Source organism: Schistocerca piceifrons, chromosome 1, assembly GCF_021461385.2.
Source record: "Schistocerca piceifrons isolate TAMUIC-IGC-003096 chromosome 1, iqSchPice1.1, whole genome shotgun sequence".
NCBI classification, from domain to species: Eukaryota; Metazoa; Arthropoda; class Insecta; order Orthoptera; family Acrididae; genus Schistocerca; species Schistocerca piceifrons.
In genome coordinates, this window is record NC_060138.1 from 914,303,916 (window position 1) to 914,329,306 (window position 25,391).

General features: G+C 41.7%; 1 protein-coding gene across 1 annotated transcript in view; it reads left to right on the forward strand.

Moving 5' to 3' along the window:
• LOC124709304 overlaps window positions 1-25,391 on the forward strand; it is a 195,664-nt gene that overhangs the window by 124,008 nt on the left and 46,265 nt on the right. The window contains exons 5-6 of the mRNA XM_047240829.1: window positions 20,705-20,849; window positions 24,969-25,082. Of these exons, the coding sequence (XP_047096785.1) occupies window positions 20,705-20,849; window positions 24,969-25,082 (259 nt within the window). The remainder of the gene's footprint in view (window positions 1-20,704; window positions 20,850-24,968; window positions 25,083-25,391) is intronic.

Sequence of the window (25,391 nt, forward strand, 5' to 3'; positions counted from 1 at the left end):
TGCTGTCAGTCTTCATGAATGGCCACCACCAAACAAGTTAAGAAACAGCTGGCCCACTTCGGTACTGAATATGCCACCCAATGTCGTGTGCTTGATTTAGACTACTTCATAGCCCCGTTCCATCTGGATCCTTCCCATTAACATAAGTTTTCTGAATTGTGCAGGTGGGAACTCTTTCTGCGACATATTCTTCATTACTGTAACCACCTTGGCTTCAATCTTCACAAGTCACTATCCTCCACCTGCTGCTCCCCATTCAGTCCTACGTAAGTATATCCAGCTATTGCTCCTACAGTCCTTTATCTTCCTCTGCTTCTCTCCTTAGCCTTCCCCTACCTGCCCCCCCCCCCTTTCAAATCCCCCCCTTCCAAATCCCTGCATGCTACAACAGAAAGCTAAGTAGCTTCTCCCATTCCTAGTCCTCTTACATCTTCTTTACTCCCACTACCCAGACCAGCTGAGACTGCTGCTCACCTCAGCCACAGTCAGGTCTTTGCATCCAGAGATAGATGCCATGTGTTTTATGCATGTGTGTTCTGTATGAGGACAGACTAATTCTGATATTAAATTTCTAAGCAGTCTTTATTAAATGTGGTTTCTACCAATCAGTGTCAGAGTTGCAACTTACCATTTTTTACTATTTAATATAAATGAAACAACAAACAGTAATAAAGGGTTTAATCTCCAGATAAGGGAAGCATACTATTATTAACAAACTAAAGAACATGGGATGGGGTGGGGTAGGGGGGGGGGGGGGGGGGAGGAGGGAGGGGGTCATTCAAGGTTATTCTTAAACAGCACTACAGCCTGTAAAATGACTTCAATATATTATTTAGTGGTCCAAACCTGGCCATGCAACTTGGGTGTTATAAAATAGCTGTGCAGGTTTAGAACTGAACTATTAATGATACACACTACATGCATCTTCATTTTTAAGATTTCATGGCATCCAAATTAAGATCAGAAAAAACCTCTAAATAGATGATTAAAATTCAAATTCATTTGTTCAGTTATATTTATTTTTCTTGATTGTTGGCAAAAGTACTAGTAAATTTTGCATTCTCTCTGTAATTTGACGTGTTCTACATCATAGTGCAACATTACATCTATGAGCCATCAAAAGTGCAAATAACTAATACTTATTGAACATTGTAGGATTTAAGATAACAAAATATTTATTGTACAAACATGAAAAATGAGGAATTTAGAGTTGATAACCAAACATCCTGAAGACTTAGAGATGTTGGAATTCTTATTGTAAAAAAATTATTTTTAGAGATTGCTTATAAGTAGTAGTCATTTAAAGTGGTCCATAGCAATAATCTTTCCAAGAAGTTGCTGACAAACATGAAAAATAGTGCTATTTGTAGATGCATATATCAGTTACTCATTTCATAAATTACTTGAAAATTTTGACTATGCTGTCACTAAGATCCTCTGTAATGCAGAAAGTGGTAGCTATAAAATATCATCATCATCATCATGTAGTGTAGGTCTACTATTGTTTGTCAGTTACACTCCCATAATAAATTATATAGTCATACAGCAACTAGGTAACATTGAGTAGCAGCAAATGTTAAAAATATTTACCATGCTCCAGTGTAAGACATGAAGTGCCTGTTGTTAACTAAACAAATCATTTTTAATGAAAATTAACATCTACAGGAATAATACCTACAATTCAGTCTTGTGATTTGTACACTATCTGATCAAAAGTATTTGGACACATGTAATGTGGAATTGACCACTAGTGTTAAAGAGACAGTATAAAAGAAGACGGGGAGTGTTGTATTGTCTGTAGAGAAGCAGTTGATCAGCAGTGCTCAGCAATTTGAGGTGGTCTAGTCCTTGGATGTCAACCTGAGTAATAAATCCATTGGGGACATTACAACTCTTCTAAAGTTGCCAAAGTTAACTGTTGTGATTGTGAAGTGGAAATATGATGGAACAACCACAGCTAAACAAAGACAATGCACATCTTGTGTATTGACACACGGACTGTTGAGTGTTAACACATTGACTGTCAGTAGGCCCCGATGACCAAAGCAGAGCCTGGTGCCTGACAATGCAACACCCATCACTATGCATATGGCAGTCAATGTGTCAAAGATGCTGGTTATAAAAAAAGAGTAAAATTCTTGAACTTATGTATGTAGATTATTATTATTATTATTATTATTATTATTATTTTTCTTTCCTGTCTCAGATGTTGAGTCTGGTTAAAAATGGAAGGTGATGCGGGCCTTGATCAAGCGTGACTTCCTTTTAACTGTACGGTATATGTTACATTGCATTTAGGAACTTTCGGGTAATTGAACAAGTATCAATAATTACAGATTTCTGTAGTTGTATATACAAATTTGGACGTAGCTGTATTGCATTGATGTACTGGTGGATATTGTGTGGTATGACTCCTGTAGTTGATAGTATAATTGGTATAATGTCAACTTTATCCTGATGTCACATGTCCTTGACTTCCTCAGCCAGTTGGATGTATTTTTCAATTTTTTCTCCTGTTTTCTTCTGTATATTTGTTGTGTTGGGTATGGATATTTTGATTAGTTGTGTTAATTTCTTCTTTTTATTGGTGAGTATGTTGTCAGGTTTGTTATGTGGTGTTGTTTTATCTGTTATAATGGTTCTGTTCCAGTACAATTTGTATTCATCGTTCTCCAGTACATTTTGTGGTGCATACTTGTATGTGGGAATGTGTTGTCTTATAAGTTTATGTTGTAAGGCAAGCTGTTGATGTATTATTTTTGCTACATTGTCATGTCTTCTGGGGTATTCTGTATTTGCTAGTATTGTACACCCACTTGTGATGTGATCTACTGTTTCTATTTGTTGTTTGCAAAGTCTGCATTTATCTGTTGTGGTATTGGGATCTTTAATAATATGTTTGCTGTAATATCTGGTGTTTATTGTTTGATCCTGTATTGCAATCATGAATCCTTCCGTCTCACTGTATGTATTGCCTTTTCTTAGCCATGTGTTGGATGCGTCTTGATCGATGTGTGGCTGTGTTAGATGATACGGGTGCTTGCCATGTAGTGTTTTCTTTTCCCAATTTACTTTCTTCATGTCTGTTGATGTTATGTTATCTAAAGGGTTTGTAGAAGTTATGAAATTGCAGTGGTGTAGCCGATGTATTTATATGAGTGATTGCTTTGTGTATTTTGCTAGTTTCTGCTTGTTCTAGAAAGAATTTTCTTAAATTGTCTACCTGTCCATAATGTAGGTTTTTTATGTTGATAAATCCCCTTCCTCCTTCCTTTCTGCTTAATGTGAATCTTTCAGTTGCTGAATGTATGTGATGTATTCTATATTTGTGGCATTGTGATTGTGTAAGTGTATTGAGTGCTTCTAGGTCTGTGTTATTCCATTTCACTACTCCAAATGAGTAGGTCAATATTGGTATAGCATAAGTATTTATAGCTTTTGTCTTGTTTCTTGCTGTCAATTCCGTTTCCAGTATTTTTGTTAGTCTTTGTCTATATTTTTCTTTTAGTTCTTCTTTAATATTTGTATTATCTATTCCTATTTTTTGTCTGTATCCTAGATATTTATAGGCATCCGTTTTTTCCATCGCTTCTATGCAGTCGCTGTGGTTATCCAATATGTAATCTTCCTGTTTAGTGTGTTTTCCCTTGACTATGCTATTTTTCTTACATTTGTCTGCTCCAAAAGCCATATTTATATCGTTGCTGAATACTTCTGTTATCTTTAGTAATTGGTTGAGTTGTTGTTTTGTTGCTGCCAGTAGTTTTAGATCATCCATGTATAGCAAATGTGTGATTTTGTGTGGGTATGTTCCAGTAATATTGTATCCATAATTTGTATTATTTAACATGTTGGATAGTGGGTTCAGAGCAAGGCAGAACCAGAAAGGACTTAATTAGTCTCCTTGGTATATTCCACGCTTAATCTGTATTGGCTGTGATGTGATATTATTTGAATTTGTTTGGATATTAAGTGTGGTTTTCCAATTCTTCATTACTATGTTTAGGAACTGTATCAATTTAGGATCTACCTTGTATATTTCCAATATTTGTAGTAACCATGAGTGGGGTACACTATCAAAAGCATTTTGGTAATCAATGTATGCATAGTGTAGCGACCTTTGTTTAGTTTTAGCTTGATATGTCACCTCTGCATCTATTATCAGTTGCCCTTTACATCCTCGTGCCCCCCTGCGGGTCCAGGGATTAGAATAGGCCCGAGGTATTCCTGCCTGTCGTAAGAGGCGACTAAAAGGAGTCCCTCCCCCTCAAGGGGGTAGTTAGCGCCTGCGTCCGGAGACGGACGGTTCCAGACCTCTATTTGCGGTCATTTTGCTTTTTCACTTCTCGTTTCTTCCTTCCTTTGGTTGGTTCCTTTCTTTGCTCTTCTCCACCTCACTGTCTTCCTTACTCTTTCCCTTGCCTCCTTCTCCTTGCCTTCTCATTGCCTTCTTCTCCTTGCCTTCTCATTGCCTTCTTCTCCTTGCCTTCTCATTGCCTTCTTCTCCTTGCCTTCTCATTGCCTTCTTCTCCTCGCCTTCTCATTGCCTTCTTCTCCTCGCCTTCTCATTGCCTTCTTCTCCTCGCCTTCTCATTGCCTTCTTCTCCTTGCCTTCTCATTGCCTTCTTCTCCTCGCCTTCTCATTGCCTTCTTCTCCTCGCCTTCTCATTGCCTTCTTCTCCTTGCCTTCTCATTGCCTTCTTCTCCTTGCCTTCTCATTGCCTTCTTCTCCTTGCCTTCTCATTGCCTTCTTCTCCTTGCCTTCTCATTGCCTTCTTCTCCTTGCCTTCTCATTGCCTTCTTCTCCTTGCCTTCTCATTGCCTTCTTCTCCTTGCCTTCTCATTGCCTTCTTCTCCTTGCCTTCTCATTGCCTTCTTCTCCTTGCCTTCTCATTGCCTTCTTCTCCTTGCCTTCTCATTGCCTTCTTCTCCTTGCCTTCTCATTGCCTTCTTCTCCTTGCCTTCTCATTGCCTTCTTCTCCTTGCCTTCTCTGGTCTCTGCCTCGGCGTTTGAGACAGTCTGTCCTCTCTCTCCCTCTCTCTCTTCCTTTTCCTCTTCTTCCTTCCTCCCTGTGCGCGCCTGAAGGCCGACCCACGCGTTCGCACGCGTAGCCGGTGACGGGGTAACGCGTAATTCCCCACCCTGGGTAGACATGTAAGGCACGCACGTACCCCCTGGTAAAGGCCAGGCCCAGGGAGGGGTGATTGCCTGAGCTGATACCTTCTGACCATGCCGATTGGTCCCTCCATCTGTTTCTCAGGAGGTGTGACCTGAGGTGTAAACATTCACCTAAGGCGGGAGTGCCCTCTGAGAGGGTCCCCACAAGGAAGGAGCGCGCCATCGGAGACGCTGGCAATCATGGGGGATTCCTCCGCAATGAATTTCACTCAGTCTCTCTCGACTTCTGCCCAAAAACGGAAACTTGACCAGCCACCAGTGACAAAAGTACTACCGCCTGCCCCACAGTTCCTCGTCGTTTCTCGATCTGAGGACGGAAAGGATTTTTCCTCTGTCAACCCTTTCGTTATCCAGAAGGGCGTAGATGCCATAGCCGGATGTGTCAAATCTTGTACCAGGTTGCGTAATGGTACCTTATTACTAGAAACTGAGAGCGCCTTTCAGGCACAAAAACTGCTTCGGGCCACACTCCTGTACACGTTCCCTGTCCGGGTGGAGGCTCACCGAACTTTGAATTCGTCTCGTGGTGTGGTCTATACTAGATCCCTCGACGGATTGACTGACGAGGAGATTCAATCTTTCCTCGCTGAGCAGGGCGTGACGGCTGTCCATAGGGTCATGAAAAAGGTCAACAATGACCTTGTACCGACCCGGACACTTTTCTTGACCTTTGATAGTGTTAAGCTGCCATCGCGCATCAAGGCGGGCTACGAGGTTATTTCTGTTCGCCCCTATGTCCCGACACCTATGCACTGCTACCAGTGTCAGCGTTTCAATCGCACTCAACAGTCTTGTTCCAATGCGGCTAAATGTGTCACTTGTGGCAGGGATGCCCATGAGGGTGACTGTCCACCTCCGTCTCCTCGTTGTGTGAACTGTCAGGGTGACCATGCCGCATTCTCCCGCTACTGTCCTGTCTATAAGGAAGAACGCTGTATCCAAGAAATTCGGGTCAAAGAGAAAGTGTCCACCTCGGCTGCTTGCAAGCTATTGGCTAGTAGGAAGCCCACGCTGCTCCCAGCGGGGAAATACAGTACTGTCCTCGCCTCTCCTCGGACTACCCGGGAGGTGGCAACCCAGACATGCGATCTGACCTTCAGCACCACGGTCGTCCGTTCGGCCAGTGCTAAGATCGCGCGGTCAACGTCTCCTCTTCCTCCCATCACCCCACAGACACCAGCCCCTTCATCAGCTTCTGCTAAGATGAAGACCCCGAAGTCAGATGCACGGGCCTTCAAGAAGGAACCGTCCCGTGCAGACTTCCTACGTACCTCGACCTCCCAGCCTTCGACCGGTACTTCCACCAAACGACCTTCCAAGAAGGCTCATAGGAAGCACAGTTCTCCTTCTCCGCCACGGCGCATTTCTTCTCCTGCGCCACCCAGCGGTTGCCGCCCCAGGCCTTCATCCGTTTCGCCTGGCCGCACCGCTGGTAGCCGAACATCTGGCCGTTCACCAGCGGAGGAAGCTCCCCCTCCCGGCCATCTTCCCAAGATGGACGATGAACCTATAGACCCAATGGATGATGACTGTCCACCTACTGATAGCGGCGGCAGTGCTCGCTCGAAGCCAGGCCCTCAGCGGCCTTCGAGGTGACCCCTTCTTTCATCTTCCTTTTCTTCTTACGATGGCACTTATTCACTGGAATATTCGCAGCATTCGCTCCAACCGAGAGGACTTGAAGTTGCTGCTCCGCTTGCACCTCCGCTCGTCGTAGCCCTCCAGGAAACAAAGCTACGCCCATGCGATCAAATTGCCTTGGCACACTACACCTCTGTGCGTTTTGACCTACCCCCTGTGGTAGGTATCCCGGCTCATGGAGGGGTTATGTTGCTGGTCCGGGATGATATTTACTACGATCCCATCACGTTGCACACCGGCCTGCATGCAGTTGCCATCCGCATTACTCTCCCCACTTTTACATTTTCCATTTGTACCGTTTACACTCCATCGTCGTCTGCCGTTACCAGGGCAGACATGATGCAACTTATTGCTCAGCTACCTGCACCATTTTTGTTAACTGAAGACTTTAGTGCCCATCATCCCCTTTGGGGCTCTACAGCATCCTGCCCGAGGGGCTCCCCGTTAGCAGACCTTTTCAACCAGCTCAATCATGTCTGCCTCAATACTGGCGCCCCTACTTTTCTTTCGGACACATCTCACACCTATTCCCATTTAGACCTCTCTATATGTGCTCCCCAACTTGCACGCCGGTTTGAGTGGTATGCACTTTCTGATACATATTCGAGCGACCACTTCCCGTGTGTTATCCATCTCCTGCAGCATACCCCTTTCCGTGCTCATCTAGTTGGACCATCTCCAAAGCAGACTGGGGGCTCTTCTCTTCCAGGGTGACCTTTCAGGATCAAACCTCCACAAGCTGCGATCGTCAGGTCGCACACCTCACGGAAGTCATTCTCGCTGCTGCTGAATATTCCATCCCTCACCCTACTTCTTCTCCACATCGCGTACCGGTCCCCTGGTGGACCGCAGCATGTAGAGATGCTTTACGTGCTCGTCGACGTGCTTTACGCACCTTTAAACGCCACCCTACAGTGGCGAATTGTATCAATTATAAATGATTACGTGCACAGTGTCGTCGTATTATTAAAGAAAGCAAGAAAGCCAGCTGGGCTGCTTTCACAAGCACCTTCAACAGTTTTACTACTCCTTCTGTTGTCTGGGGTAGCCTGCGCCGGCTATTTGGCACTAAGGTCCACTCACCAGTTTCTGGCTTGATGGTCGCGAATGACGTCCTTGTGGCCCCTGAGGCTGTCTCCAATGCCTTCGGCCGCTTTTTTGCAGAGGTTTCGAGCTCCGCTCATTACCACCCTGCCTTCCTCCCCCGCAAACAGGCAGAGGAGGCTAGGCCACCTAACTTCCGCTCCTCGAATCGTGAAAGTTAAAATGCCCCATTCACCATGTGGGAACTCGAAAACACACTTGGCCGATCACGGTCCTCCGCTCCAGGGCCTGATTCTATTCATATTCAGATGCTGAAGAACCTTTCTCCTGCGGGTAAAGGTTTTCTTCTTCGTACTTACAATCGCATCTGGATTGAGGGACATGTTCCCGCATACTGGCGCGAGTCTATTGTTGTCCCGATTCCTAAGCCAGGGAAGGACAAGCACTTGCCTTCCAGTTATCGACCCATCTCGCTTACCAGCTGTGTCTGTAAAGTGATGGAGCGAATGGTTAACTCTCAATTGGTTTGGCTGCTCAAGTCTCGACGCCTACTTACCAATGTACAATGTGGATTTCGCAGGCGCCGCTCTGCTGTTGACCATCTGGTTACCTTGTCGAGCTTCATTATGGATAACTTCTTGCAGAAGCGCCCGACCGCGGCTGTGTTCTTTGATTTGGAGAAGGCTTACGACACCTGTTGGAGGGCGGGCATTCTCCGCACCATGCATACATGGGGCCTTCGCGGTCGCCTCCCTCTTTTTATTCGTTCCTTTTTAATGGATCGACAGTTCAGGGTACGTGTGGGTTCTGTCCTGTCAGACACCTTTCGCCAGGAGAATGGGGTGCCACAGGGCTCAGTTTTGAGCGTCGCTCTCTTCGCCATAGTGATCAATCCAATAATGGATTGCCTCCCAGCTGATGTATCAGGCTCCCTTTTTGTGGACGATTTTACCATCTATTGCAGCACGCAGCGTACACGTGTCCTGGAGCGCTGTCATCAGCGTTCTCTTGACCATCTTTACTCCTGGAGTGTCGCCAATGGCTTCCGTTTCTCTGCCGAGAAGACGGTCTGTATTAACTTCTGGCGCTACAAAGAGTTTCTCCCACCGTCCTTACGACTCGGTCCCGTTGCTCTCCCATTCGTGGAGACAACAAAATTTTTAGGCCTTACATTTGACAGGAAACTTATTTGGTCTCCACATGTCATATTTGTCTGCCCGTTGTACCCGTTCTCTAAATGTCCTCCGTGTTCTCAGCGGTATGTCGTGGGGAGCGGATCGTACCGTCCTACTTCGCCTATATCAATCGATCATCCGCTCCAAGCTGGATTATGGGAGCTTCGTATACTCCTCTGCATGGCCATCCATCTTACGCCGCCTCAACTCCATACAACATCGGGGTTTACGACTTGCGATCGGAGCGTTTTATACAAGTCCCGTCGAGAGTCTTCATGCTGATGCTGGTGAGTTGCCACTCACCTACCGGCGCGATATACTGCTTTGTCGGTATGCCTGTCGGCTACTGTCAATGCCCGACCACCCGTCTTATCATTTCTTTTTTGATGACTCTCTCGACCATCAATACGGGTTGTATGTCCCTGCCCTTCTACCCCCTGGAGTTCGCTTTCGTCGCCTCCTTCAACACCTTAATTTTTCACTCCCTGCAACCTTTCGAGTGGGCAAGAGCCACACGCCACCTTGGCTCCAGGCTCAGGTTTGCGTCCACCTTGACCTCTGTTCGCTCCCGAAGGAGGTTACCCCCGGTTCAGTCTACCACTCCCATTTTGTCGAACTTCGTTCGAAGTTCATTAATATGACCTTCATTTATACAGATGGCTCTAAGACCAATGACGGGGTCGGGTGTTCTTTTATTGTCGGGGCACAAAGTTTCAAATACCGGCTCCATGGCCATTGTTCGGTCTTCACAGCTGAGCTCTTCGCCCTCTACCAGGCTGTTCTTTACATCTGCCGCCACCGACATTCTGCATATGTCATCTGCTCCGATTCCCTGAGTGCTATCCAGAGCCTCAGTGATCCGTACCCGGTTCACCCTTTCGTGCACCGGATCCAACGCTGTCTTCAGCAGCTGGTGGACGTCGGTTCTCCGGTTAGCTTTATGTGGGTTCCTGGCCATGTCGGTATCCCTGGGAACGAAGCTGCAGATGCCGCGGCCAAGGCTGCGGTCCTCCAGCCTCGGACAGCTTCTTGTTGTGTCCCTTCGTCAGATTGTAGCAGGGTCATTTGTCGGCGCATTTTATCGCTGTGGCATGCCGATTGGGCTGCACTTACAGACAACAAACTTCGGGCCTTGAAACCTCTTCCCGTGGCTTGGACGTCCTCGTCACGCCCTTCTCGGCGGGAGGAGGTAGTTTTGGCCCGGTTACGAATTGGACACTGCCGGTTCAGCCATCGCCATCTGCTGACGGCTGCACCGGCGCCGTTCTGCCCATGTGGGCAATTGCTGAAGGTCCGCCACATTTTAACGTCCTGTCCGGATTTTAACACACTGCATCTTGATCTTGGCCTGCCATGTCCTTTAGAAGCCATTTTAGCGGATGACCCACGAGCAGCTGCTCGCTTTCTTCATTTTATCAATTTGACGACCCCCTCTCAGGACATTTGATTATGCTGTTTTCTTTTTTTTAATCCTATGCCTGTCAGTCTGTCTTTTATCGTGTTTTCCATTTCGTTGCTGTTTTAAACTTGTGACTCGCGGTGCATTCCTAACGTAGTCTGGGCGCTAATGACCGTTGAAGTTGTGCGCCCTAAAACCACAAAAAAAAAATCCTCGTGCTCCTTTGCAACAGCCTTTTTGTTCTTCATTTATAATTTTGTTCTGTGTTGTGTGTGTCATTAATTTCTGTGTAATGACTGAAGTTAATATTTTGTATATGGTTGGTAGGCATGTTATGGGGCGATATTTAGCTGGGTTTGCTGTGTCTGCTTGATCTTTAGGTTTCAGATAAGTAATTCCATGTGTAAGTGTATCAGGGAATGTGTATGGGTCTGCAATGTAATTGTTAAATAATTTGTATCTAAAAACAAAGATGTGACTTACCAAACAAAAGCACTGGCAGGTCGATACACACAAAATTCAAGCTTTTGCAACCAACGACCTGCCAGTGCTTTCGTTTGGTAAGTCACATCATCTTTGTTTTTATATATATTTTCCCATGTGGAATGTTTCCCTCTATTATGTTCATATTGTTAAATAATTTAGTTAGATGTAAATGTGTTGAGGTGAATTTCTTTAATCAGAAATTTATTTTATCTTTTCCAGGGGCTTTCCAATTGTGAGTAGAATTAATTGCTTGGGTGACTTCGTGTTGCAAAATTATCACTTCAGGCATTTGTGGTATCACCTTCTATGTGTCTGTTTCTGCTTGTTTCCACCGTGCATGCCTGTATGTCGTACCGGGTTTGACCATATGTTGTTCCAGAAGTGTTCCATGTCTGTTATGTTTGGTGGATTGTCTATTTTAATGTGTGTGTGTGTGTTATCTATTGTCTGGTAAAATTTCTTTTGGTTTGTGTTGAATGTTTGATTTTGTTTCCTTCTATTTTCACTTTTTTTGTATCTTCTAAGTCATTTGGCCAATGCTTGTAATTTCTGCTTCTTTTCATCTAACTCCTCTATCGCTTCTTGTTGTGAGATTTTTACCTAACCTTCTTCGTTTTTTTTTATTCTGACATTTCATTTCTTATAAATTGTGTTAGCTGTCCGATGTCTTTTCTCAGTTTTTCTATTCTGATCTGTAGCCTGTGTTGCCATGCTGGTTTTGTGGGTTTCTTCTGTGTGTTGGTTGGTTCTGATCTCTGCCTAGTGTGTATATTTAGTGTAGTGAGTGCTCCTATATAAACCAGTAGTTGTAACTCTTCCATAGTTGTGTTTTCATTTATTTTGTTGTGTATGATTGTGTTGATAGTTTTTATTGTTTCGACTTGTGGGTTATTTGCCGGTCTATGCAAGAATGGTCTAATGTCTGTATTTGTGTCTTTGTATTCTATATATGTCAGCTGAAATATTTCTTCTATATCTAACGTGTGTTACTTCGAGTTCTATTTGTGCTTGTTCTGGTGGCTGTCTTAAGATTTTGTTTCCCTCTGATTGTTTAATTGATGCATGTTGTTCTTTGTTTGTTTGCTCTGGGATGTTTGAGTCCATTACTGTATTTTCTTCTTCTGATTGCACATTATTTTGTTCCAGTATTTGTTGTACTTGTTGTTTGATGTTTTCTAATTCTGACTGGGGTATCCTGTTATTTTTTATTATTACACGGATCTGATCAGCTAGTCGTTGTTCTGTTAAAAATTTTAATTCTGGGTATCTGATAATAAATGTTGTGTATACTTGTGATCTGTATCCAGTTGTGTTGGTTCCTAGGTTTGTTGCTTGGTAATAACAGAACACGAGGTGTCGATTAACTTCATCTGACCATCTCATCCTCTGTCTTTGTTTTCCTTCTAGGGTGGTTGCAGGAAGCATATCCTGCAAAACACCTCTATTTGGGTGTGAATCATTTTCCAGCTGGCTAGCAGTGTCGTTACCATTGTGGGCGGGCATAAGGTTCAAACGTCGTCCCCGACCACGACGGCGCTTGTCCGAGGCTTCTTTGGTTTTGTCCTGAACCAACTAATAACACTAAAAGGGGGGTTAGCCCTATTAGTGGTTTGTTCTTTTCATCGCCTTTTACGACGGGCAGAACATACCGGAGGCCTATTCTTTTCCCGGGCCTCCACGGGGCTTATTATTGTTATTTGTTATTGTTAATTAATGTTGTTTGTTGTTGTTGTTGTTATTTTTATTATTTAATATGTCGTTATCAGGAGAAAGGATACTGGCGTTCTACAGATGGGAGCGTGGAATGTCAGATCCCTTAATCGGGCAGGTAGGTTAGAAAATTTAAAAAGGGAAATGGATAGGTTAAAGTTAGATATAGTGGGAATTAGTGAAGTTCAGTGGCAGGAGGAACCTGACTTTTGGTTAGCTGAATACAGGGTTGTAAATACAAAATCAAATAGGGGTAACGCAGGAGTTGCTTTAATAATAAATAAAAAAAATAGGAGTGTGGGTAAGCTACTACAAACAGCATAGTGGACGCATTATTGTGGCCAAGATACATGAAGCCCAAACCTACTACAGAAGTAGAAGTTTATATGCAAACTAGCTTGGCAGATGATGAAGAAATTGATGAAATGTGTGATGAGATAAAAGAAATTATTCAGGTAGCGAAGGGAGACGAAAAATTAATAGTCATGGGTGACTGGAATTAGAGAGTAGGAAAGGGGAGAGAAGGAAACATAGTAGGTTAATATGGATTGGGGCTAAGAAATGAAAGAGGAAGCCACCTGGTAGAATTTTGCACAGAGCACAATTTAATCATAGCTAACACTTGGTTCAAGAATCATTAAAGAAGATTGTATACATGGAAGAAGCCTGGAGATACTAGAAGGTATCAGATAGATTTACATAATGGTAAGACAGAGATTTAGGAACCAGGTTTTAAATTGCAAGACATTTCCAGGGGCAGATGTGGATTCTGACCACAATCTACTGGTTATGAACTGTAGATTAAAACTGCAGAAACTGCAAAAAGATGGGAATTTAAGGAGATTGGACCTGGATAAACTGAAAGAACCAGAGGTTGTACAGAGTTTTAGGGAGAGCATAAGGGAACAATTGACAGGAATGGGGGAAAGAAATACAGTAGAAGAAGAATGGGTAGCTTTGAGGGATGAAATAGTGAAGGCTGCAGAGGATCAAATAGGTTAAAAGATGAGGGCTAGTAGAAACCCTTCGGCAACAGAAGAAATATTGAATTTAATTGATGAAAGGAGAAAATATAAAAATGCAGTAAATGAAGCAGGCAAAAAGGAATACAAACGTATCAAAAATGAGATCGACAGGAAGTGCAAAATGGCTAAACAGGCATGGCTAGAGGACAAATGTAACGATGTAGAGGCTTTTCTCACGAGGGGTAAGATAGATACTGCCTACAGGAAAATTAAAGAGACCTTTGGAGAAAAGAGAACCAGTTGTATGAATATCAAAAGCTCAGATGGAAACCCAGTTCTAAGCAAAGAAGGGAAAGCAGAAAGGTGGAAGGAGTATATAGAGGGTCTATACAAGGTCGATGTACTTGAGGACAATATTATGGAAAGGAAAGAGGGTGTAGATGAAGATGAAATGGGAGATATGATACTGCGTGAAGAGTTTGACAGAGCACTGAAAGACCTAAGCCGAAACAAGGCCCCGGGGGTAAAAAACATTCCATTAGAACTACTGACGGGCTTGGGAGAGCCAGTCATGACAAAACTCTACCATCTGGTGAGCAAGATGTATGAGGCAGGTGAAATATTCTCAGACTTCAAGAAGAACGTAATAATTCCAATCCCAAAGAAAAAATATGTTGACAGATGTGAAAATTATTGAACTATCAGTTTAATAAGTCACAGCTGCAAAATACAGATGCGAATTCTTTACAGACAAATGGAAAAACTGGTAGAAGCTGACCTTGGGGAAGATCAGTTTGGATTCCGTAGAAATGTTGGAACATGTGAGGCAATACTGACCCTACGACTTATTTTAGAAGAAAGATTAAGGAAAGGCAAACATACATTTCTAGCATTTGTAGACTTAGAGAAAGCTTTTGACAATGTTGTTGACTGGGATACTCTTTCAAATTCTGAAGGTGGCTGGGGTAAATTACAGGGAGCGAAAGGCTATTTACAAATTGTACACAAACCAGATGGCAGTTATAAGAGTCGAGGGACATGAAAGGGAAGCAGTGGTTGGGAAGGGAGTGAGACAGGGTTGTAGCCTCTCCCCGATGTTATTCAATCTGTATATTGAGCAAGCAATAAAGCAAATAAAAGTTCTGAATAGGAATTTAAATCCATGGAGAAGAAATAATAACTTTGAGGTTCGCCGAAGACATTGTAATTCTCAGAGACAGCAAAGGACTTGGAAGAGCAGCTGAATGGAATGGACAGTGTCTGCTACAACAACAAAGTTAGGAAACTACTGCGAAAGCAAAGAGAGCTTCACTCCAAGTTTAAACGCAGCCAAAACCTCTCAGACAAACAGAAGCTAAACAATGTCAAAGTTAGCGTAAGGAGGGCTATGTGTGAAGCGTTCAGTGAATTCGAAAGTAAAATTCTATGTACCGACTTGACAGAAAATCCTAGGAAGTTCTGGTCTTACGTTAAATCAGTAAGTGGCTAGAAACAGCATATCCAGACACTCCGGGGTGATGATGGCATTGAAACAAAGCTGTTTCACAGAGGAAGACCGCACTGCAGTTACTTGTCTAAATCCTCGCACAAACGAAAAAATGGCTGACACCAAAATAAGTGTCAAAGGAATAGAAAAGCAACTGGAATCACTCAATAGAGGAAAGTCCACTGGACCTGACGGGATACCAATTCAATTCTACACAGAGTACGCAAAAGAACTTGCCCCCCTTCTAACAGCCGTGTACTGCAAGTCTCTAGAGGAACGGAGGGTTCCAAATGATTGGAAAAGAGCACAGATAGTCCCAGTCTTCAAGAAGGGTCATAGAGCAGATGCGCAAAACTATAGACCTATATCTCTGACGTCGATCTGTTGTAGAATTTCAGAACATGTTTTTTGCTCGAGTATCATGTCGTTTTTGGAAACCCAGAATCTACTATGTAGGAATCAACATGGATTCCGGAAACAGCGATCGTGTGAGACCCAACTCGCTTTATTTGTTCATGAGACCCAGAAAAATTAGATAGAGGCTCCCAGGTAGATGCTATTTTTCTTGACTTCCGGAAGGCATTCGATACAGTTCCGCACTGTCGCCTGATAAACAAAGTAAGAGCCTACGGAATATCAGACCAGCTGTGTGGCTGGATTGAAGAGTTTTTAGCAAACAGAACACAGCATGTTATCAATGGAGAGACGTCTACAGACGTTAAAGTAACCTCTGGCGTGCCACAGGGGAGTGTTATGGGACCATTGCTTTTCACAATATATATAAATGACCTAGTAGATAGCGTCAGAAGTTCCATGCGGCTTTTCGCGGATGATGCTGTAGTATACAGAGAAGTTGCAGCATTAGAAAATTGTAGCGAAATGCAGGAAGATCTGCAGCGGATAGGCACTTGGTGCAGGGAGTGGCAACTGACCCTTAACATAGAGAAATGTAATGTATTGCGAATACATAGAAAGAAGGATCCTTTATTGTATGATTATATGATGGCGGAACAAACACTGGCAGCAGTTACTTCTGTAAAATATCTGGGAGTATGCGTGCGGAACGATTTGAAGTGGAATGATCATATAAAATTAATTGTTGGTAAGGCGGGTACCAGGTTGAGATTGATTCGGAGAGTGCTTAGAAAATGTAGTCCATCAACAAAGGAGGTGGCTTACAAAACACTCGTTCGACCTATACTTGAGTATTGCTCATCAGTGTGGGATCCGTACCAGATCGGTCTGACTGAGGAGATAGAGAAGATCCAAAGAAGAGCGGTGCGTTTTGTCACAGGGTTATTTGGTAACCGTGATAGCGTTACGGAGATGTTTAATAAACTCAAGTGGCAGACTCTGCAAGAGAGGCGCTCTGCATCGCGGTGTAGCTTGCTCGCCAGGTTTCAAGAGGGTGCGTTTCTGGATGAGGTATCGAATATATTGCTTCCCCCTACTTATACCTCCCGAGGTGATCACGAATGTAAAATTAGAGAGATTAGAGCGCGCACGGAGGCTTTCAGACGGTCGTTCTTCCCGCGAACAATACGCGACTGGAACAGGAAAGGGAGATAATGACAGTGGCACGTAAAGTGCCCTCCGCCACACACCGTTGGGTGGCTTGCGGAGTATAAATGTAGATGTAGATGTAGATGAAAGGAGAGTATAAAATGAACATCAACAAAAGCAAAATAAGGATAATGGAATGTAGTAGAGTTAAATCGGGTGATGCTGAGGAATTAGATTAGGAAATGAGACACTTAAAGTAGTAAATGAGTATTGCTATTTGGGGAGCAAAATAACTGATGATGGTCGAAGTAGAGAGGCTGCAAAATGTAGAATGGCAATGGCAAGGAAAGCATTTCTGAAGAAGAAAAATTTGTTAACATGGAGTATAGATTTAAATTTAAGGAAGTCGTTTCTGAAAGTATTTGTATGGAGTGTAGCTATGTATGGAAGTGAAACGTAGATGATAAATAGTTTAGACAAGAAGAGAATAGCTTTCGAAATGTGGTGCTACAGAAGAATGCTGAAGATTAGATGGGTAGATCACATAACTAATGAGGTATTGAATAGAATTGGGGGAGAAGAGGAGCTTGTAGCACAACTTGACTAGAAGAGGGGATCGGTTGGTAGGACATGTTCTGAGACATCGAGGGATCACCAATTTAGTATTGGAGGGCAGTGTGGAGGGTAAAAATCGTAGAGGGAGACCAAGAGATGAATACACTAAGCAGATTCAGAAGGATGTAGGCTGCAGTAGGTACTGGGAGATGAAGCAGCTTGCACTGGATAGAGTAGCATGGAGAGCTGCATCAAACCAGTCTCAGGACTGAAGACAACAACAACATCATCATTTAATATGACTCGATGGCCTGGTGAAAGTCTTTCTACTGGAAGATGCTTCACTGACTTGCATGTCCCTTAGTTGGATAACTGGGGAAAGGGGCTTATAGTTTCACAATGAACCTAAACCACATGTAGCTTTTGGTGAGCCTAGGCTAAATTAAAATTAGGAGTGACAAATCCATTGTTTAGTAGAGATCAAATTCTGTGATCCCTCAGATCCCAGACATGCACTTTGACATGGACAGCTAAGTCTGACATGTACACAGGCAGCTCATCAATGGATTTTGATGAGTGAGTTCTTGAGCATAAAAATGTAACACTTATGGTTATATCTTGTTATTACATTGAATTCGAAGCTTAAGTTATTTACACTGCCAAAGGACTGTAAACCACAGTATTTGATATAAATGTCAACATATCTCTGCCCGCCATTTTTTGATAAAGATATGGAACCCTAAAAAATGTATAAAGCAGTGGAAGAATTCAATCATGAGTTCCAAAGTGCTACCAGCAGTCCACCTACTAGTACTATGACTGTACACTTTGTACAGTGTTAAAAAGAATGAGGTACAATGGTCAAGCAGCTCCTCATAAGCTACACATTTCTGTACTAGGTGCTAAGCAGTGTTTGTGCAGTATAAAGATCAGTGGACAGTGGGTGACTGGAAATGAGTGATTTTGTGTGAATCATGCTGTACCCTGTGGAAATCCAATGGAATGGTTTGTTTTTGGTGAAAGCATGAATAACATTACCTGTCCTCGGTGGTGGTGGTGGTGGTGGTGGTGGTGGTGGTGGAACAACAGTAGGAGGGTTTTTTCATGGTTAGTGTGTGGTCCTCTTATTGCACTTAAGAAAATGCTCAATGCAGAAGGATGTGAATACATTTCACTGTATTGTGTACTGTGAACAACAGAGGAACAAGTTAGAGATTGATTGCATTAGCATGAAAATTCACCCTGTCATAAAGCAGCATCTGGGAGGCAATTTGTGGAAATCATTCCTGAAATGGGATGGTATGTTAGGAGTCTTGACCTGAACCCAATGGAATACCTTTGGGATGAGATAAAAACAAATCTGTCCATATCCCTGTGTCATCTGGTTTCAGCTCTTCAGGACTGCCATTCCTCCACAGACATTCAGAGGCATCACTGTGTGTCTCCAGCAAATGTGAAGCAGTCATAAAGATGAAAGGTGCATGTAGCCCATATTAATGTCCAAAAATTTGTGTGCAGATAATTTTAATCAAATAGTTTAGATATTAAATTCAGTATTTCTCAAAATGAGGCTACACATTGAAGGGTAGCATTAAACGACAAGCAAAGGCCTATTTAAGTTCATAAGACACAGTTGAGTCATTCTTCCCATAATCTTTCAGTCTGACAGACTGAGCTTGGTAAACTTTGCATTACATGCAGTTTCATACATTGGTATCAAAGATGGTTGCAGAACTTGATCCATCCCTACCTTATGGTGGTATCTGTTGAAGGAAATGTGTCTACAAAGGAAAGAATGGTTATGAATTCAAGTAGTATGCAACTTAAATCATAGATGCCTACTAAAATCTGATAAACTTTTTTTATCAAGAACACATTAGTGGGTATAAACTGACTTATAAGGTAGTCTTAATTTTGAACATAAATTGTAAACTCCTGCCCCTCATACAAAAAAGCCTACTAGTAAACTGCCTCTAAAGACTCAACTAGTGGAAAAAGAAAAATTTTGTAAGTGAACAGAACAAATTTACCTAAACAGTTTCCCATCAATATTATGAATGGTTAGATTGCTGCTAAAGATACAGAGGAGATGTGGAGGACAGGCACTAGTTAAGTTTGTGGTCAGGTGACCTACAGGAATGTAGAATATATTTCAGGTGGTTCCCACCTGTGGAATTCAGAAAAACTAGTTTTGGAAGTTTTGGTGCAGCCTGTGAACCTGTCATTGAAGTGAAGTGTTGGGCAGCATGCTCAGCAACTCGATGGTCCAACCTTGTCCACAGTTTGTTGGTGGCCACTCATGCAGACAGCCAGCTTATTTGCCATGCCCATCTAGCCAGCTTATTTGCCATGCCCATCTAGAAAGCAGTACAGTGGTTGCAGCTTAGTTTGTAAATCACACGGCTACTTTCACAGGTAGACCTGTCTTTGTTGGAACAGGAGATCTCCGTGACCAAACTGGAACTGGTGGTGGTGGGAGGATGTACGAGACAGGTCTTGCAGCTCAGTCTATTGTAGGGAGGAAGAAACCCTTTTGGTCAAAAGCTTAAATGTAGAGCAGTCTTTTTGTTGTGCTTATCTGCTACTCAGTGTCTCCTTTATATGATGAATAGTGATCTATCCATTTCATAATGTTATTCCATCCTTGACTTTTTGTTGTTAAATTATTTCCCATTTCATATGAATTACATATTATTGTATCTATAACAATCTGATCTCCAGCTTATTCTTGTATCATAGTTTTTAACCCATCTAATATTTATTAGTCTGAAATTAACATGAAATGTCCATTGTGATCATTGATCACAATGTGTCGAGTAACTAATATTACCAGCTTCAAAACTGTATTTGAAGTCCGATAACTGCAGATGCCACCTGGGGTAGCAGATGTACTGATAATGGTTTCAATCGCATCTACCAGCAGATGATATAGCTGCCAGAGCAGCTACTATTTACCTGTAATTCTTGAGGAAAAAAGGCACAGTTTGAAGCAGAGAAACTCACTCACTCACTCCTATGGTCAAGTGAGTTTAAAAGGGGTCAAATTATGAACTTTCAAAGAATTGTCATGTGAGCTGGACATGCCTTATTAGATGAAGGCTATAGTCTTTCCTTAAGTGTCTTATGATTAATCATGTCACGGGCAGGTAACTAGTCAACAGACACCCACATTGATATGGTGGTTGAAGCTTTGTTTTAGGCTACAAGATGACCTACAGTGCCTGAAACTCACTTGTTCGGGAAATGAGCACTCACATATAGTAACCACTATCATATTGTAAACCATCCTTTCAAAGCTTTGTGAAGTAATTGAAATTCTATGATGATTTTACATGTTGTTGTGGAAGTTTTTGGTAGTAATAATGCAAATAGTATGAGGTGACTTCATTTTAATCAGTAATTTTAATATGATCTCATATCAGTATCAGTGATCCAAATAATAATGCTGAAGTATTTAATGGTAATTACTGCTTATTTTTATTTTGTGAGTATAAATCTGCAATATATTATTGGGAATCTCTGCATGCTGCATTCATAATCTGACAAAAATTGTTTTTACAGGTTACACCTATCAAATTTCAAAGCTACAAGAACATTACTGGCAATGGAGCACGGATGAGGAAAAGAATTCTTGCATTAAGCTGGGTAGATTATCAGGAGGAAACACATTTCATAGAAGGAACTGATGAAAATTTCACTGCTAAAAGTAGGTATGCTCTTTTTTCTTGAGGCAGTTAAAAATATCCAGTGACAGCTATCTCGAGTGTGGTTTGTTTTTGCAGTGAAATACTTACTACTTGTGCATAATTGAGTTTCTAAATACTTTCTGGTGCTTTTTGCACACACACATATATTTTAAATTATTGGTTTTTCTAAGTGTTTTTGTAGTTGGTAAATAATAACTTTGGGATCAGAAATCATCACTAAAGACAATGTAAAGACTCTATGAAGACTGATTTACAGTGTTTATTTCTAAATCAGTGTGGAACCTCATACTCCTAGAAAGGAATGAAATTGACATAAAACAACTTTTTGTGTTTACATCTTATTCAAAAAATTTAAGGTCCAAATAACATTAAAGTAAATTTTACACCACTTTAATACATAGCAAGTCGTTTTATGTAGATGCAAAATGTTATGTCATCTTGCTATTAATGATTTTTATCTGTCCAAGAACATGCTAGCAGAATCTTGGAAGTTCTTTGGTATTTATGTTCGCAAAGGTATTAGATACTAATAAGCAGCTAAGACAGAATGGCTGTTGTAATGATGAGTGGAATAGTTTAGTTTGTCATGAGACTGAAATATTGTCTGTTCCCATATTAGACATTAGCTTAAGTTATTAGCAGGATGGGTACGATATAACAGCACATTTCATTACACTGCAGATTGTGGTGCTAGAGACATGGGAAACTGAAATCATGAGGCACTGATACCTTTATATTTTGACATTTACATTGTGTGTCCATATTAGGGGAAACTGTTACAGAAAGTCTGTGGTAACCCCTATAACATACATGTATGTGGTGATAGGAATTTATCATCATTGATTTATGGCCATAGATAAGTACGAAACATTGATGCAGATCACGTGCCTGAATGCTGGACAATAACATCCAGTAAGCACCCACTGAACCTTCTTGGTGCCACGGTCTGACAGGTACTTTGACAAATGCCAACAAAAGCTAGCTGAAAAAAGGCTCACCTCCTTTCTGATGAAGCTTAAATGCCCTGGGATATCACATACTACTGTACTGAAGTTATATATTTAATGAAAATCATTCAAATTTAAAGCTAATTACCTTTACATACATTATGCAAGAAAACAGTAAAATTATTGACCACTTTGCACCTTTTCACAATAATATCAACACAGTATTAAACAAGTTATTAACAAAATATCACCTCAGTTAGTATTCCTTTGAGGTGTACATTGCTTGCATTTTTCATAAATTCACAGTATTGATGAATTTTTTTATTGGCCATAACCTAAAAACTGTTTACAAGAACAGGAAATGGTGCAAAACTTTTGTTTTTAAAACAGATCTCAGTTTGGCTGTTACTTGCTTAGGTTGTAAGGGGCTGCTGATAATTGCAGTGTATCAGACCAACAAATTAAGAGAATCAGAAATATTACTTTAAAGTTACTGTTTCCTGTTCTGTAATACAGTGCACCAGACACAATGCAGCCCCACTGTGGATGCTATTCTCGGGCATGGATAAGTTAGCTGCTGTATGTAATCACCTGGACACTGCTCTGACTGCTGTCAAGGAAGTGAAGTAAAAGTTGCTACAAACGAGTGTTTAGAGGACTACTAAGTTGTGTACCAGAGATATCTCAACCTCTTCCTCTCCTGTGGATGTTCTCTTCTGCATAAAATAAAGGACCTATCACTTCTCTTCCATTTGACTGAGAATGGTGTGTCAGGGGCAAGTCAAAGTGTCTGGTAAACAAGGTGCTGTCTTACACTTAGGTCAAAACAGCCAGTGGGACTCACTTCACATGTTACGGAATGGTGTTTAGTCCCACGTCAAGGGAAGTCAAACGTAAAAGATAGGGGTCTATTAATCATCTGCAGTTCAAATGTATGGTAAATATCAGAACCTCATATTGAAATAGTATCAAAGATAAGACGGAACACTATGTGCACTCAGTGTGCCTGGGTAACCCATTCAACATATTGAAGAGGGTATTCTGGTAATCACTAAGGAACGTGGTGGAACCAACTGCAGACTGTGGTTCATGTGGGGGGAAAAAAGAGCCTGTGGACTGGACTTGCAGGTTGTACTTTGATCATGCTAGTGACTGGAAGAGAAGGTTGAGAATATTAGTGCTCCTTGTGGAGCTTCACCAAAGCTCCAAAATGGATTGTGGTCCCCTAGGTCTGAGATAAGTGTAAGACTTCAACCAGACTGCACAGGTACTGTGACAAGTTACGTTGTGACTTTTTATATTTGAGCTATAGGGTTCAGAACTGTAGGGTTCCCCTAAAAGGATCAAGTGTGTACTACACATCAGAGGCTGCTAACCAGATAGTTGCGTGTGGGATGCTCACAAGGTCACAAGGTTGGATATTTATTTTATTTTATTTTTTGACAACTTTCATTCAGTTCAGGCAACAATAGCTGTAGAAAACCCAGAGGTATCAATGCAAGATCGAAAGGAAGGTCACCTACAAGTGAGAGTATTTCTGTCCCAGGAGTAAACTACCAAAGCATTTGCGATAGTGCCAGAATTTGAGGCTCTTTTAAAAAACAGTGAAACTCACATAATACAGAAATCTTGTTAGTAACCAAAGTTGACAGCAGCGAGATTTTTGGTGGAAGTTTAAACCTGTATTCAAAGGATACACTAATGGGAAGTGATGGTGTATTTGCTGCAGTAAACAAACTTGAGTCTACATGGATAGAAAGTGAAATTCCATGTGAGATAGTTTTGGTATAAAATTATAATTAGACCCTTCTATAAACTGCTGCTCACCTCCTGATTGAACTGGAAATGTTAGAAAGAGCCTCAGTTAAATAGTACACAAGTTCCTGTTATGCTGTAATCATTGTAGGACACTAATCATCCAACCATCAATTGGGATAACTTCAGTGGAACATAGATTTTATATTCCCTGATTTTACATTTTGTGATTCTACACCATATAAATTTGTAGCCCCTGTGAAAAACCCATAAAATCAATGCTAAATTTTCCTCAATTTTAGGTTTATTTGCAGTAAGGATTACCTCAATATTACATTCTTCCTTGACATTATCCTCTTTTCTTCCTATTGACATCTGATGTGACTGAATGAGTTATAAATGGCACAAAAGACAGACAGTTTACACCACAGGTGGTGGCACTTGAGAGAATACTTTAGGCCATTGTGAAGAAGGGGAAATGAGTGGCAAGTCTGGTGTAATCCCTGATCAGCATTGCCAACATGGCTTACAATGTTTAGCTTCATCTTGCAATTATGATAAAACTACTGCTAAGTCAATAGTGTTGGCACATTAATGAATTCATCTTGAATACTTTATACACACGAATGACTGGAACTCTAACTTATTGGGATATTCACTGATGCTAGCTTCCATATGACACATCATATGATCAGACGGTTATAGTAGTTCATTTGGTATTAATTTTGTAAGCTCTCATAACTGAAATGTTATTTTTTATGATAATAATCCTAGTCATGTTTGGATTCTACATCCTTGCCTGCCTTAACCCACCTTGTCTGCTCACTTAATAACTATGGCTGGCCAAACTGGGTGAGGCTGTGCAGTAATCATCATACTGGTCTTGCATTTGGGAAGACAATTCAAATTAAAGTCTGGCCTTCATGATTTGGGTTTTCAGTGATTGTCACTTCAGACAGTTGTTTGAACAGCTCCCTTGAAAAGGCACAGCTGATTTCCTTCACTATCCTGACACAGCCTGAGATAGTCCTCCATCTCTAATGCCCTCAGTGTTTGTAGGACTTTAAATTGTGTCCTTCCTTACCTTACTTCTCCTGGCTGGCCAAGCCGTCAAATACTCAAGACTTTCTCTTGTACAGCAAGCAAGCTTCTCATCCTGAATACAAGAAATGTAAAACTGTGATATTTTAGATGTTACTGCTCATTTATTGGATGAAAATGCAAAGGGACGTAGTTGATGAGTGTGGAATGAACTTCTTAATTCTGTGGATCAATGGTTACTAAATCTAGCAAAGTGTTTACACTAACAAATCTATCAAAATAAAAGTTCAGTTTGACCAACTATGCTGTGATTTTGTTAACAGGAAGTTAAAATGTGTTCTCTTTGCTTAATTAAGACTTATTTTCTAATTCCAGGTCTGGAAGTTGCATCAGATAAATTTGTTTTGCATTACTTTGCCCAGAACTGCAGTACACTTGTAGCTCAAGAAAGAGTACAGCTTGTGATAAATGACAATCGACAGCCAACAGGTAGTGTGGAATAAATTTTGTGAATGTCAGTGTGTGTTAACATTACTACATTACAGTGAGAAGAGAGATGATGTGGTCTCCCTTGTCCCTGGTTATGGGCATCCTTGACTTGGAGTACAGATTTAAACTAACAGATTTATGGCTCCTTTGCTCTTTCTAGCACTGAGAAATCAAATCCCCACTCCCATTTTCAAGACCATTCATCAGAATTAATCTATAAGTCTTTATGTACTATAACTGTAGACATACATTCTGCTTTTAAATGTTTTAATTAGGAAACAAGGAAAGATCAGTTAACAAATGCACAGA